We start from the raw sequence: 16,296 nt of genomic DNA, 5'->3' as shown, positions 1-16,296 counted from the left end.
AGTGTCCACCTGATTCCACCTCCTGAGTGCTGGGATTAAAGGCATATCAGCACTCCAGGCTTGAAACTTGCTCTTGCTCAGAGATATTTGTTGTCCTTGTTGATAGGGTTTTGGGGTTTTTTCCTAACCATCCATTCTGTGCCCCTAAAGCTTGCTAGTATAGCTCAACCTGAGGTGTAACCAAGAGAAAACAGATACTTGACACATCTATTGATGCCGTCTGCTCCCTAATTATGCCCTGTATTGCTAATTAATCATTCCAACCATTACCATTACCCTTCTAAGGCTACTTCTAAATCTTCTCAGCCTTGTATCTTTAACAGCTGTACCTACCTATTTTTTTTTCTGACACTGAAACTATGTATCACGGGTAAAGGAAGAATATAGCTAGTCAACTCTGCTTCTGGGAAGGCCTGGTCCCCAGGTCAGTCTCACGAACGCCTAAATCCTGCTACTTACTACTAGTACTGAACTTCACCAAGTCACATCGAAACATTCCTAGCATGTTATAAGGAATAACACATGCTATTTTTACTGCCTTCACATAAATGTGACTACCAGGCCAATTTGGGAGATTTCAAAAGAGCATAAAAGAAATAAATAAAGAGAGGGAATGGAGAGATAGATCAAGGGTTAAGAGCACATGCCACTCTTGGGGAGGATCCAAGTTTGGTTCCTAGCACCAGCACTAGGTAACTCACAATAACCAACAACTGTCTGTAAACTCCAGGAGCTCCATGGGATCCAATCACCATCTTCTAGCCTTGGTGGGCAGTCACTGCACTTGTGTGCACAACCCCACACTCAGGCACACAAATATATACATAATTAAAAATAAAAATCTTTTCAAAAGAAATCATGAAAGATGGAGCTAAAAATCCACTATTCCAGAGCTGGTCTGCATTAAGCAGGGAGCCAGCATATCCATGCTATTGCCCAATGTGGCCACGTTTTGTTTTTTTGTTTTGTTTTGTTTTGTTTTGTTTTGTTTTTGTCTGTAATGAAGAAATACTCACTCTTTTCTTACTTGTTAATCCAGGGTCCCCCAGGCCCACCTGGACCTCCTGGTCCTGATGTAAGTATGCTTTGGTAGTATTTACGTCCTGCCACCAAGTTCTCTCATTTTTTCCCACAAAGATACTGGTTGAAATCTATTTTCTAGTTAAAAAAATAAAAATAACACATTCCAATTTAAGTTGCCAGAGATTATTAGTAATTGATTTTTTTTCCTCCATGTACCTGTGTGCCCCAGGGAAATATGGGGTTAGGTTTCCAAGGAGAAAAAGGAGTCAAGGTAAACAGATTTTGAAAATACAATCTGCATCTCACATACTCCAAGAAATGTCTCTAGATACACATATATGCATGCTTGAATAAACAGGTTTCTTTTCTGTCTTAGAAAATGGCCATTTCCCACTTCACATAATTCCCCTATGGGAGCCATTGAGAGCTACATAGCCACATGCCACACACATGGGCTTTTGGAGTCTTTCCTTTCAAAAATTTTTGCTCTGCTTCCTATGTATAAGCCTACATTGCCTACAAATATATTCTCTTAAAATGTATTATTTCCTTTTCTTCCACCTAGGTATTTATCTGTGTTTTGCTTATTCTATTGCCTGCTCTTTCCTTTTCTTTGCTTCCTGTTTCTCTCTAATCTTCTTTCTCTTTTCCCCCTTACCCTCCTATACACACACACACACACACACACACACACCACACCACCACCACCACGCACGATCACACACACACACACACAAACACTCATACACGTATTTTCTCACTCTTCTGTCTCTCTTAATGTCTCTTTTACTATCCTCTTCTCTTCCCTTCCTTCTCACCTATGGGCCAATCAGACATGTACAACCTTTTGACATTGTGCCACAGTTTTACTAAAAGAAAATCACAGAAAAAAAATCTCATAATGTTTTTTAAGAGTTTACAATTTTGTGTTGAGACACATCTATAGCTACTTTTGATTGTGGGTGGCCATAAGCAGCCTATGGACTACAGGCTACACAAACCCAATAGATTCTTACCACTGTTGGCAAGAGGTAGCCATTCCCCTTGCCCAAATCCTATGTGGCTCTCTCACTACCCTTTTGTATATGAGCATGCAACTGTGAATCTGTTTTTCTCTCATCCATTTGCTTTATCCCTCTGCGGTGATAGTACAAAACTCACTCTCAAGCTTACAATTCTTCTTATCCCTTATCAATGAAACTGGTTTTTCTCCTTGGCACAATGTAGTAAAAAGACCAAAATAATGGACAATTTATTTGTGGATCACAACCAGAAGACAAGCTTACCTTTTGCAAAATTGGTCTGCATAATTATCCTTTGTTCAATGCTCTCTTTGATTTTACAGGGGGATGTTGGCCTCCCTGGCCCTGCAGGACCACCTCCATCTACTGGGGAACTAGAATTCATGGGATTCCCCAAAGGGAAAAAAGGCTCCAAGGTATCAAACATTTATTATAGGAAAAATTAACTGACCCTTTCCTGTTAATACTAGAATTCAAGTCTAGTAATCAGACTAACCTGAGCCAATTCCAAAGTGGGAGTAATGGGTTTTGGAAGGGAAGGCAAAGCCTTCTTTGTTTTCTTCTTGATGGAAAGAATTCTGAACATCCTGAGTTGTTTTCTGGTGTGTAGATGTGAGTATACCTGTATCTGACTATTCATTTAAACATTTTTTTTTATCTCAGGCGTGCACATTCAATTTTAATATGACAAATAAATTAAAACAAGCATAGCATGCTTGGATATTTTTCCTCTGAACTCCAAACCTCTCAGTATTTAAGTTGTCCACCAAATGCATTGAGTAGAAATGTTTCCTTTTGAGTTATCATTTTGAAGACATCATTTGCCCTCTAAGCTTTATTCAGTGGTAGAGAGCTTGTGCAAGGCCCTGGGTCCTTTCGCAGCACTGGGGGAAAGAAATAGTTGACCTTAAATATAGGGAATATTGTTAACAAGTGGCAGTGGATGATATAATTTGCCTTACCTCAACCGCCAAGGCTGGAGGTTATATTTCATAATCTGCCCATTTCTGTTAGGATGTTCATGACTGTGTTCATGATTGTGTTTCAACAGTTCTATTCTGTTAAAGTGACCTGATATCTTTCAGGAGCCTGCATCTCCTTCCTTCTTGGGGTTCCTTTGAATTTTGTGATTCCATTTCCATGATGAAGGGACCCAGGTGGAAGCATACAGAGTCTCATTTCTTTAATGTTGTCTTTGTGGTCAACTCCATTTCCTCTAGCTCACTGGTTCTCAGCCTTCCTAATGCTGTGACCCTTTAATACAGTTCCTCATGTTGTGGTGGCCCCCAACCATAGAATTATTTCATTTCTACTGCATAACTGTAATTTGCTACTTTTTGTGAGTCATAATGTAAATATCTGATATACAACCTCTGTGAAAGGGTTGTTTGAACCCCCCCCCCAAGGGAGTCATGACCCACAGGTTGAGAATAACTGTTCTAGCTTTATATTGGGGAAATTCTTGATTTGGGATCAATCTAAGAGTATGTGGGAGATTATTTGCTCCTCCAATCTGTCCTAAACCATAGGGAGCTTTTCCACAGTTCATGTAAGATAAATTAGCACTTCAGGAAGAGAGATATTAGAATGTTATATGTCTCTTTCCAAATTTTGATTCTTAGCCTTGGCTTGAGGTCATTCTTTTCTTTGTAGCCTGTATTTTTGAAGCAGCTTCTTCCACAACTAACCATTCTTCTGTCTCAATTCAACTGAGAATGTGTATTATTCATTGACCTACCATAGGCCTAGGGGCTCCCTAAACTAAGACAACCTGGCAAGCATATGGATCTATACCACTGTCCCATGCTGTGATACTCAGAATTATTGGTTCATTACTTAGTGGCCCAAGTACTTTGAAGGGGCCTCTATCATTCATGTTCATTCCTTCTTGCTGCTACTCATTAGCCTTTGGTTAACTTTCCAGGGTGAACCAGGGCCTCCAGGTCTCCCAGGCATGAGTGGCCCTCCAGGTTTCCCGGTAAGTCTTCATACTTGGTAAACATGTATTCTGGGGTCTTGCTGTATAAAAAGCACCATATGGCTGACAGGAAGACCTCCACCCATGGTTATTTCTGTGAATGCTACCGTCTTCACTGAATGTCTTGAAGGAAATATTTTTGTTTCCTGACCTCATGGAACTTTTAGCATGGCTCTACATGCTCAAACTTTAGAGTTAAAACAGACCTAGACTTGCCTTCTGGGCCAAAAATCTCTTAAGATTTCTGATTTTTGTTCTCCTAGCCAGAAAAGAGGACAGTGATAGAGTATATCTGAAGATGAAATAAGATAACACACATGAGAGAAAGCTTTGTACATAGCTGGAACTTATCAAGCATTCAATAAACAATATCTGTTCTGAGTAATCCTAGCTTTACTTTCCTATCTGCCTCCCCACTTAGATTCTTACACTCAGCAACTGTTTTTGGAAGGCTTCTATGTGCCACGTTTTCCACTGGACTCAGAGGCTATAAGAGCAACTAATAAAATTTCCTCTCTGTCTTTGAGATTACATTCTAATGGAAAAATTATAAGGAATGTAGAAAACAAGAGATGAATCAACAGCAAATTCATGAGCTGTGATGTGGCTCAGTGGTACACTGTTTGCCTAGCACCCCCAAGGCCCTGGCTTCTATTCCCAGTGGCACAAAGAAAACTGAACAAAACAAGTCCATGCAATGGTGATATACAAAAGAGAAAGGATGAGTGCAGTGATAAAGCATTGGGAAAGAGTGGTCAACAAAAGCCTCTCTCATTAAGTCCTAAGTAAGCTGAAGCCTGTATAATATGAAGGAACACATCATGTAAATATGAGAAAGAGTGCTTTTCACCTGAGGGAACCTTAAGCTCCAACACCCTGAGGTTGAAAAGCTCAACACTTCAGAGGCACAGCAGATGAGTGGTCAAGGCCTGGCATGGTAGCATATAACTCTAGTCCTACCAACTAGGAGGCTGAGGCAGAAGGACCGTCATGAGTTCTCATGGGCTACACAGCAAGACCCTATCTCAAAAACCAAAATAAAGCAATTGAATGGAAAGGAAAGAACAAACTGAGAGACATAGGACTCGGGTCATAGCCAGCTTCAGAAGTCAATTGTGGCTTTTATTTGAAGTGTCATGAGAAGCTATTTGTGGGTGAGTGTGTGTGTGTGTGTGTGTGTGTGTGTGTGTGTGTGTGTATGTGTGTGTGCACAAGTGTATGCATTGTGTATATGTATGTTTATATACGTGTGAGTGCACCTTTGTGTGTAAGTGCATATTCATGCATGTATACATGTGTGTGGAAGCCCAAAGATGACATTGGATGTCTCCCTAGATTGCTCTTCACATTATTTATTGAGACAGAGTCTCTTTCAGAATCCAGGCCTGTCCCAGGGATCCCTGCCTCTGTCTTCTGAGTGCTGGGATTATAGGGTGTCACCGTGCCTTCCTATCTTTTAAGTCAGTTCTGGGGATCTACACTCTGCTCCTCACACTTGCATTGCAAGAATTTTATCCCATCTGCCCATCCCCGGATTGTATTACTAAGATCATTCTGGCTGGGGGAGGGACAGATGGGAGGATCTGGAGCAGTAAGCACAAGTTACTACAGCAGCCGAGGCAAAAGATGTTGGTAATAGCTCAGGCCATGGTGATAGCAATGGAAATGGAGGGAAGTGGAAAGATAAACATACTATATCTTTTAAGTTTATTTTTTTTCATTTTATATACCAAGTTCCCATTCCCTCCCTTCTCCCTCTCCCCTCCCTCCCCACCTCCTCCCTTCCTCAGAGAGGGTAAAGCCTCCCATGTAGAGACAACAAAGTCTGGCATATCAAGTTGAGACAGGACCAGGCCCGTTCCCCCTGCATCAAGGTTGAGCAAGGCATCCCTCCATTCCATCCCTGGAATGGGCTCCAGAAAGCCAGTTCATGTATCAGGGATAAATCCTGGTTCCACTGCCAGGGGCCCACACACTGCCCATGCCACACAGCTGTCACCCACATTCAGAGGGCCTAGTTTGGTCCCATGCAGGTTCCCAAGCTGTCAGTCCAGAGTCCATGAGCTCCTACTAGCTTGGGTCAGCTGTCAGCTGTAGTTTTCCCCATTGTGGTCTTGATCCCCTTACACTTGCTCTTATAATCCTTCCTTCTCCTCAGCTGGACTCCAGGAGCTTGACCCAGTGCTTAGCTGTGGATCTCTGCATCTGCTTCCATCAGTCACTGAATAAAGACTCTCTGATGACAGTTAGGGTAGTCACCAATCTGATTACAGGAGAAGGCCAGTTCAGGCACCCTCTCCACTAGGATTTTATTGCTAGGAGTCTTAGCTGGGATCATCCTTGTGGATTCCTGGGAGTTTCTATATAGTAAAAGTGGCAATCTTACCAAAAGCAATCTACAGATTCAATGCAATCTCCATCAAAATCCCAACATAATGCTTCACAAACCTGTAAAGAATAATACTCAACTTCATATGGAAAAACAAAAAGTCCAGGGTAGCCAAAAGAATCCTGTACAACAAAGGAACTTCTGGAGGTATCACCATCCCTGACATCAAGCTCTACTATAGAGCTATAGTAATAAAAACAACTTGGAATTGGCATAAAAACAGACACGTAGATCAATGGAATCTAACTGAAGACCCTGACATTAACCCACAGACCTATGAACACCTGATTTTTGACAAAGAAGCTAAATTTGTTATTATGGAACATTGCAAATACATACAAAGACAATGGCATAGTTACTCATTACCTTGCTTCCATAGTTAGCAGCACATAGTCCATCGGAAGCATGGAATCAACAGATTTCATCCTAAACACTTCAGTATTTCTCAAAAATAGGGAATTTTGAAAACCTGATAATCAGGTCTCATTTAACATCAGTTAAGAAGGCAGAAATCTATGATCATAAATACATCCAGTTTTCAGGTGCCTTGTTTGCATAAGAACTGGAAAGAGGCCACTGCATTGCATTTTCTTGTCTCTTACGTGACAAAATGTGTTTTGAAGAAGCTGACAACATTTTCATGGGTTGGGGTTAGAGACTGGGAGAATGTGGACCAATCCAGGACGACAAGGCCTGCTCCCACTTGCTGGCACAGTGGGAATAACTGTGGACTCCAGTTCTTCCTGGTAGTACTGTGAAATACTCTGTGTCTCACCGTGTGGTCAGGAAGCACAGCCCAGGAACCAGTGGCACAGATTGCTTCCATCAGGATTCCTGTTACCCCACAAACACAAAGGGGCACAGAGAATCATTTGTTCTACTCCCTTGATTCTAATCAGTTTTGCAGCTAGTGAATGGGAAAGGAAGGTAGAGCACCCTCACCTTGGAATCAACTCCACCTCTGGGGCTTGGGCAAACTGCTGGACTACTTTCCAGCAATGTGGCGGTGGCCGTAACTAGTCATCCTTCTGAGGTCCAATTGCACTGTATTGAAGACTTTACAACGCTTTCCTGTACGATGACATAATCTGTAGCTACAGATGACTATGGAGCTCTTGAAATGTGGCTCATCTGAAATGAGATGAGCTGTACCATAAGCATATACACACTGGATCTCGAAACATCAGTGTGGAAAGAGTAATTTGAGACAACTCGTATTTATGATGGATTTGGATAACTGTTAAAATTGCTATTTCATTTTTGAAACATAGATACTAAAAAACTGCAAGTACCATACTGGCTCACATTATATTTCTATTAGATGGCATCTTGCAAGGAGGTTTAGGAATAACAATTTTACCTTTCTTTGTAGAGCATTCTGTACAGACTCTTGTCACTTGGCATCATCCTTGTGAGATGAGCAAGTGAGTCGAGGTTTGTCCCTCCTGTCCTGAGCAGGTGAAGAGGCTTGTCCAGAGTCACACAGCTACTTACCCAGAGAGCTGAGACTGCCCTTCAGGACAAGGTTTTTGTTTTCTTGGTTTTTTTTCTCGGAATGAATAAGTGTTGTTTGAGCATTTCTTAACCAATTTTTTTCCTTTTATTGAAAATAGTTTTTTTCTCAACATAATATATCCTGATTACAGTTTCCCTTCCCTCTACTCCTCCCAGTTTCTCACCACATCCTCTCCCCTTCATATCCACTCCCTTTCTGTCTCACATTAAAAAACAAATAGGCTTCTAAAGGATTATAATATAATAAGATAAAATAAAAACTAACACATTGGAATTGGAGGAAACAAACAGAAGGAAAAGAGCACAAGAGAAGTCACAAGAAACAGAGACCCACTCGTTCACACACTCAGGAATCCCATAAAAAACACTAAACTGGGAGCCATGATATATACGCAGAGCACCTGGTGCAGACCCATGCCGACCCTGCTCGCCTTTCTATATTGTTGAATGCTAGCCAGTTCAGAATTTGTTTCCTCATACCATACTGCCCCCTGCAGTCCAATTCACGAAAGTCACCCAGTGGAAGTATTTTGGCTCTCAATCGCCAAGATGTTGTGAGCTCTGCTGCTCTGGGATTTGGGATTCACTGGCTCATGTTTCCTCCCTCCCTCCCCGTTTCTTCACTTAGACCTCGGAGGGTTTCCTCCGCGGCAATATTAACGCGTTTCCTTTCCTCCTGTAAAAGAGACTGACTGATGGCAACACGTGATGAGAAAGCATAGTACTGTTCCCAGCTCCGTCTTTTCAAGGCTTCACAACTCTGGTTGAAAAACCAGAAACCCTGACTGGAAAACAAAAGTATCAAAGTTGGGAAATGCTTCCTTTTATATTGCACATTGTATTTCAAAGAATGGAAAAAGGGAAGCAGTTTTCAGCTTGCCTCCACAAGGATTTAGTGCGTGACGGTAGCCAAATCGTAGACCCGCCTTCACTCCGACGCATCTACCAGCTTAATGTGGACATTCATTAATACCTTAATGTGCCTGACAGAACAGTTACGAGAGGAAAGGTGATAGCATATGTGAGGCATCCTGAGCTTTTCAGGAGAAGCACAGTTCTGGAACCTAGAGCCTCCATCACACCAGCTTTCAGTTACCCATGCTCACTGAAAAGCAAGGCCTTCAGAGGACAGAAATCTCTAGGGAATCCAAAGGATTTCCCCCTTCCTTCCTATTTTAGCCCAAATCTTTGCAGGAGAGAAGATGCACAATCTGATAGATGTATATCTCACATTCTTTCTCTAGCACCCTCTGTGGTTTAAAAATAACTAAACTGATTGATTAATTAATTAATTAATTAATTAAAAATCCCTGACTTTTTGGCTTGGTCCCAGCTTCACTCATTTCACCTCCCTTGTCCCCAGCAGCACGCTCACACTTGTCGGCCACAGTTCCCTCCTTGGAGGTTGTCGGAACTGTATACCCATGTGCCCTTTGTCCCAGGAACATGGCCCCCCTCCCGGGAGAAGGTAGAATGACAGAGTGGTTCTGGGTGAGAGCAGAGATGAATCTGACAAATCCTGAAGGTAACTGTTCAGTAGATCCGAGGGGACTCCTGGGTAGGTGGAGTGTTCTGACTGAGTCTCCTCCAAAACAAAACAGCAGCAAGAGCCCTGAGGCCTGGAGAACGAGGGCTGAAAGAGTTAAGCTAGTACTGTAAGAAGGTTTCTGGGCCAAGGGTGAGTAGACGGGTGGGGGGCCGCCATGACAGGACTGTGCGCCAAGGCCAACTGTAATGGATCAGGTCCCAGGATTTCTAGCTAGAACAGCTTGTTCAGCGAGGTCTCTGAACAGTGCCTCTCTGTGCCGGGAGACAAGCTGAGTCCCGCAGCACAGTATCTTGCCAAGCCATTTATCGTGTATTGGCTCTAACATAGAGAGAGAGAGAGAGATTTCTTTTTTTTACATTTTTTCACGTTTGTTTTTGTTCATACTTTTCACAAACTCTGGACCTCAAAATGGTGGGGAAAATACAGGTTCTCTCACTTTTTGAAGAAATAAAAGACTTTCTTGTATTTATCCTCCTGGAAAGATGGATAGAGGCGTGTTACAGTTCCTGGGCACTTCTGTTTGTTCGTTTGTTTGCTTGCTTGTGTACCTTGTGCCGTGGTTACATTCTCTGCATCATCAGCAGGTATTTACTGGATCACTTTGCACATGTGCAGTCGGCAATCACTTGCTTCAGAGGGAGACAGGAAAGGCTGTGAGAGAGGTCTTCCACTTAGAAAACTCTCTTTCAGAGAAGTCTTATGTTTAAAGAGTTTGGGGCAGCACTAGCTGCCATAACATTTTTTGGACAGGTCAGGGAAGGTTATTTGAATTATTCAACTTTAGAGAACACTAGACACATTCTGCTGGGTGGCAGCATGCTTCCGTTTCCAATTTGAAATATGGAGTGGAAGAAGTTAAGATTTCAAACGAATTTGCATTCCATTTGATTTTTAAATTATATTTTTATTTAATCTTTGAGAATCTCATAGAATATATTTTGATCATATTCATTCCCTTCCCCCAATTCCTCCCAGATGCTCCCCTACCTCCGTATACACCCAACTTCATGTTCTCTTTAAAAAGTTTGGGGGGGGGAGTTCAGAGGTGTTAGCTGACCACAGTCCTTTTAAATTATACACTATAGTCAGCAGAAGGACTGAACTCTATAGAAGCAGAGAAGGAAAAAGAGAAGTGGGAACCAAAGCTCTATTTAAACTGCACCCCCCAAAGATACCATTTCCACAATGAAAAAGCAATAGAAAATCCCACATTTGATTTTTTTAAACTCTTGAACCTATAAAGCCACAGGAATATTCATCCATGTTTCAGTACTTGTGATAATACACAGATTATTTAAGAGGAAGAAAAGGATACAGATGGGATCAAGACAATGTCCTCATACCAGCTGAGTCAGGGAACATCGAGGAAACAACGGGAGATGTGCCACAGCAACATTTGGCATCTTTAGAAAAGCTTATATTTGAGAAAGCTTCATTTCCTCCTTTACTCTTCCAATAGGAATAAATGCTGTGTGCTAAAACAAACAAACAAAAAACCCATGGTCCAATATGTACAATTTTAAGCAGTTACAAATGGCTTCAGGTAAGTTTCACATGAAAGATTTTATCCACTTTGGTAATGAATATTTCTATAACTTGGGGGCTGGATGTTGGCCCTGGACCCAGACTTGACAAAGTTCTCTCTCTGTCTGCTTCTTAGATTTCCTGCTTGTTTCTAGAGAGCCCAAAAATCAAACCCATGGCTATAAGTCCTCACTTCTTGTAGCAGTGAAAAAGGAACTGATTAGCAATCCCCTTGGGTTTACTCCTAGGATGTGACAAGATAACAGTACCAGTGAGGGACTGTAGGTAGAAATATTCCTTTCCCATGGAAAACGATGCTGTGGTTCTCATTTGTATCTAAAGGGTAAAATGTCTTCCTTCTAGTATAAATTCCCAAACATCCATACAACCTTCCATTGTTCTGTCAGAGTCAAGTTCCTAGATGGCAGAATGCAGCTGGTTCTTCCAGAAAGGGCTCTGGAATCAGAAGACTCGGCTTTCTTATTGATCTTACCCTTCCTGGAAGTTTTTCCTGATCTGTAAAATCAGAGTGGGAGTTTAGGCACTTTATTATTCCTGTGCTGTTAGCTCATGATGGTACAAGTACATGCAATAGTGTTTGGGGGAGGGGCATTACTTCCAGAACCACAAAGCAATGCTGTATGAATGGTCTAGGGCATACTCATTCTCTATGTGCTTTTTGGCAAGATGTTCAATATAAGGAGCTTCCCTAAGGACTCGTTACAGGTGGTTTGAAATTGCCTCTTTCCCTTGAGTAGAGCCATGCAACCAATGAGAAAATAAGGGATTGATTGAGATAGAGTCTTGCAAAGTAGCCTTGGCTGACCTGGAACTCACTATGTAGCCCAGGCTGGCCTCAAATTCATGAGAATCTTCCTGCCTTAGCCAGAGAACTGAAATCACAGGTATGTGTCACCACACCATCCCAATGAGAAAATGAGTGTTATAATTTCTGGCTTCTTTTTTTTTTCCCCAGGAGTTTGGATCTATTGGAGAAAAAGGAGAAAGGGGAATCCTTGGTTTGCCAGGACCTAGGGTATGAACCTGGAGTGTCACTTGCCTGTGTCCATCAAGCCACCTGATCCTTTTTCTTTTTTGAAAGAAATGTAGCTCTCTTTCTTGTCTTCAGTTTGTCTTGTTTGGTCCCTTGCTCATGTAATTTGATAGCTAGCTAAGCTTCTTTTATTTCCCATCTCAACTTTCTGGCAGGCTTACCTCTCTACTTGTCCCCATTCTTTTGGCTGATTGGCTCCCTTGATCAAGGAATGATGTAGCTGCTACACTTAGGTGGCTCCCCGGCCTACGTGTTACTTCTGACTTTCACATGTAATTTTCTTCTGAGCTAAAGAACGATGCACATGCCTTCTTGCCTTTATTCTTTTGTACTCCAAGGGAATGTGGGCAAGAAGTAGAATAGGAATGAAAGAGAGCCAGGTGTAATTTCTATGGGACATAAACAAGATTGGGAACTTCTAGAACACAGTGAATGACATTTGGAGCTAGCATTGTCCAAAATAATCTTATTTTGAATGGAGAAATAATTATCATCCCTTCTGATTCCTAGCTTTCAGGAACTGAGACCTTGGGTTATAAGAAATTGGTCAACTTTCACCTTACATAAGCACATTTTAGAGAATTGTGGTTTTAGTTTGTCCATGAGGATGTTAAGTCTCTGAGTACTTAGCAATATTTAGTTATTGCTCTTCCGTTTCTTTCTCTCCTTTCCCTTATCTTTTGTTTTTAAACTCACAATCTCCAACAAAGAATATGTTTGGGGTAGCAGAAAAGGGGTCATCCAATGGTCTATTTAAAACCTCTGACTTGAAACCAAATCAGCTAAATATAATACCATCCAACCCTTTGACTCAATTCCTCCTAATACTTAAAATGTTTCCATTTATTTAGTTCTTTAAAAATGTTCCATGAAGCTATTCATCCTGGTGGGTTAATGCCTAGAAAAAAGTCATTAAGCCAGGTCTAGAAAGGTTTTCTTACCTGACTTTAGGAGCTACTAAATCCTGAACTCAAGTGGATAACTTTGTTATATGAGTCTAGAAGCTTTTTTTTTTTTTTCTGGTGTGATCTATTCAACTTTCCAAGACATGGTTCTTCACTTTACAGGGTCCCATGGGTTCAGAAGGAATACAAGGACATCCAGGGAGACAGGTATTTTGATTAATATCTATAAAGCATTGGTTTACAAAATCCTAATCAAAAGATCTTGCTTTACTTAACATGGCCAAATGGAGACATCGCCTATAATGCTCTCTCTCTCTCTCTCTCTCTCTCTCTCTCTCTCTCTCTCTCTCTCTCTCTCTCTCCACCCAAGAAGATGAACAACCACTGTTACATTACCTTTTGGTTTCTGTCATGCCATAATGTAGTAATATACTGTGGCATGTTATCAAGGGTCGGCAAAGCTATCCTGCTTGTATCCATACCCTTGTGACACTTATGCACTTCAATATGCATATTGACTACCTGATGCTATATTATCATCTGGAAAAATTTGCAAAGCTGTCCACACTCTGAATGACAGCAAGATCCCTGTACTATCCGCCTTGGCATAATCCACAAGGCAGCCCACCTTATGTACTTGTACTTGAACTTAGTGATAACTATGTTTCTATCACAGGGAAAGAAGGGGACTTCAGGTTTTCCTGGAATTAATGGGTTCCCAGGAATTAAGGTAATATCATTGAGAAGTACAATTCCAGGATTTGAGATGTGAAAAAGTGAAGGATTCCTATAAATGCCTACTTATGGAGTATTTTTAATATTTTGATGTTTTAGGTGTCACATTTTTCTCAAGAAATGCATGTGCCCCATGCTGCACACAAAGCTGATGAACATTCATCGGATGCTACCAAAATTGTTTTTAAAATTCTCTATTGACAATGCATCCTATTATTGACTACCTTACCACCCACTCTGGGTATTCCTCGGAATCAGATTCTAGTCACTGAGCCTGTCTTTGCAGAGAATTAGGACTCTTTCGACTTCCTTTGTCATCATTCAAACAATAAAGGCAGTAGGTGTTAGAATCTTAAGCCTGCTGAGAACAGAAGGAAAAAATTGAAATCTGGTTTCTTCCTTGGTTGTGTTATCTGTGTTTGTAATACATTTCCCAGCCCAGAAACAGGATGCCTTATAGTGGTGTTGCAAAACAAAATTGAGATCCCTAGTCCTTGACAAATTTGCAGATCTGGCTACCTTGTGTCACCTTCATCTTCAATTTCTTGTTCTTGGAAATTAACCTCTGAACTAGATTACCCTGGAAATCAGGAGTCAAGGAGGAAGGGACTTTTTACTTTCCTGGTGCTTTGAAGGCACATAGATCTTAGGTAATGTTGCCAAAGGAACTTTTGTGTTCAATCTATTTAATCTTTACAGGGTGAAAAGGGTGGCGTTGGTCTGCGAGGCCCAGACATTTTCACTGATGCAGATGGTGCCGTGATCTCAGGTGCAACTCTTTGTTGATTTGATTGGAGGAAATAAAAACAGTGTTAGAACCAATATCTCCTGTAATTGTTGAAAGGACACACTGTCATCCACTGGATGACTGACAGTATCAAGGGCCACTCATGAGTCCTGAGCTTAGAGAATGAATGGAATTCCAATCTCTTAGACAAGACAAAACAAGACAGCTTCTCATTTTTGGGTTGATCCATCAAGACATGAATCTGGGCTTTCCTAGGCCTGAATTTGAGTAACAGAAAGGTGCTCCTGGTAATGCTTAGGGAAGGATTGACATCCTCCTCAGCTGGGCTGCCTTCAGCCTAAGACTATAGAATATTCAGGGTTTCAGGAAGACGATCTCAAGCATGCTCCTGATTTAGTTGCTTAGGGCCCTGAGCAGTGTGATACTTAGAAAGTTCGTCCTCTTCTGTCCTTATCCTAGTTACTAGGTATGTTCTACCCTTCCTCTTTGCCTTCACTATTCATCTTCATGCCCAGTGTTGATAGTGGCCTCCCGAGTTCTACTCCAAAGAAACCTATAGCAAAACTGTAAAGAAGTGTTGTTAATCATCTTAACATCAACAATAAACATTTAAGGCGGTAACAGTAGCAGTAGGAGAACCTTCCTAGTAATTTCTAGGTTTTGTCAGAAAAGTAAGGCTCTAACAAGACCAAGTTTTAAGTATTAGTAGTAACTTGGTATGATGGTACCTGCCTGTGATCCCAGAACTTGGAAGCCTAAAACAGGAGGAGAGTAAGCTCAAAGCCACCCGGGGTTGCATAGTGAGATCCAGCTACAAAATTAAATACTAGTGGAGCCTTAGCTCTGGAAGACCCATTATCACTTAAGACCATCAGCATCTAGGAGACCAGAGAATAATAACAAAAACTGCCAGGCCGATGACAGTTCCCTGCACCTCTTCTCCAACATTTTGTGGCAAGTGTGAGCATCCATTTTGTTTTTTTACTTCTTTTTTCATTGTAATGCCAGGTTATCCTGGAGATCCTGGTGTGCCAGGCCCCCCAGGCCTTAGAGGAGATGAAGGCATCCAAGGCCAACGTGGCCCTTCTGGCGCCCCTGGCCGCCCATCGTTAACAGGTGAAGCAAACTAATCCATTCTCTGCATTGATCAGTCTTCTCTGAACTCTATTTCCTAGCATCTCCCTCTCTTACTCGGGATCCAGGCACATACCTACCCAAGGTCGAAGGAAAGGTAGACTGGTCAGTATGTTCTCCCATAGTTAGCCTAAAGCTAGGGTATTGCAGAGAGGGCCTAGGTCAGTAGCTTTCCTTTGAGTTCAATGAGCACCACGGGCAGAAAGACAAGTCCAGACTGCCATTGAGGCTGGAAGTAACTAGAGATCTGGACTGGGTGGTTGGAGCCCTCTCACTCTTCCCCTGGATGTGTCATTTGAGTTTAACAAAGAAGAATCTGTCTATGCTGGATCCTCAAGGTGGCTGCTAAAAGCCTTTATGAGGGGTGGCTAAAGGTGTAAGCCAATTGGAGAGAGTTTCTTGGCATGTGCAAAGCAATGTGTTCAATTCTCAGCATGAGATAGAGAGACAGATGATAGATAGAAGATAGATAGATAGATAGATAGATAGATAGATAGATAGATAGATAGATCTGCACCCAGACCCTCTTCTAGGCTTAATTCTAGCACAAAATGAATGTCCCCAGGATCCTATGGGTGATCCTATGCGTATACTAATGAACCAATCACGGAAAGAGAAAATCTATATTCCATTCTATAGGGCAGCTAAAGAGCATGCCAGAGTCTGGAAGGCAGGACTGTCCCTAGTATAAATGCTCAAACATGTCTATTAAAGTCACTA

The 16,296-nt window shown here is 41.7% G+C and overlaps 1 protein-coding gene across 1 annotated transcript in view; it reads left to right on the top strand.

The window, feature by feature from the left end:
* Col4a6 (collagen type IV alpha 6 chain) overlaps window positions 1-16,296 on the top strand; it is a 293,605-nt gene that overhangs the window by 240,646 nt on the left and 36,663 nt on the right. Inside the window, exons 10-18 of the mRNA XM_028876978.2 lie at window positions 1,040-1,075; window positions 1,253-1,294; window positions 2,369-2,461; window positions 3,970-4,023; window positions 11,977-12,036; window positions 13,122-13,166; window positions 13,636-13,689; window positions 14,394-14,463; window positions 15,451-15,558. Of these exons, the coding sequence (XP_028732811.1) occupies window positions 1,040-1,075; window positions 1,253-1,294; window positions 2,369-2,461; window positions 3,970-4,023; window positions 11,977-12,036; window positions 13,122-13,166; window positions 13,636-13,689; window positions 14,394-14,463; window positions 15,451-15,558 (562 nt within the window). The remainder of the gene's footprint in view (window positions 1-1,039; window positions 1,076-1,252; window positions 1,295-2,368; window positions 2,462-3,969; window positions 4,024-11,976; window positions 12,037-13,121; window positions 13,167-13,635; window positions 13,690-14,393; window positions 14,464-15,450; window positions 15,559-16,296) is intronic.

Source organism: Peromyscus leucopus, chromosome X, assembly GCF_004664715.2.
Source record: "Peromyscus leucopus breed LL Stock chromosome X, UCI_PerLeu_2.1, whole genome shotgun sequence".
Taxonomy (NCBI): domain Eukaryota; kingdom Metazoa; phylum Chordata; class Mammalia; order Rodentia; family Cricetidae; genus Peromyscus; species Peromyscus leucopus.
Note: the sequence above shows the minus strand (reverse complement) of the source record. Positions and strands in the feature narration are given on the sequence as shown.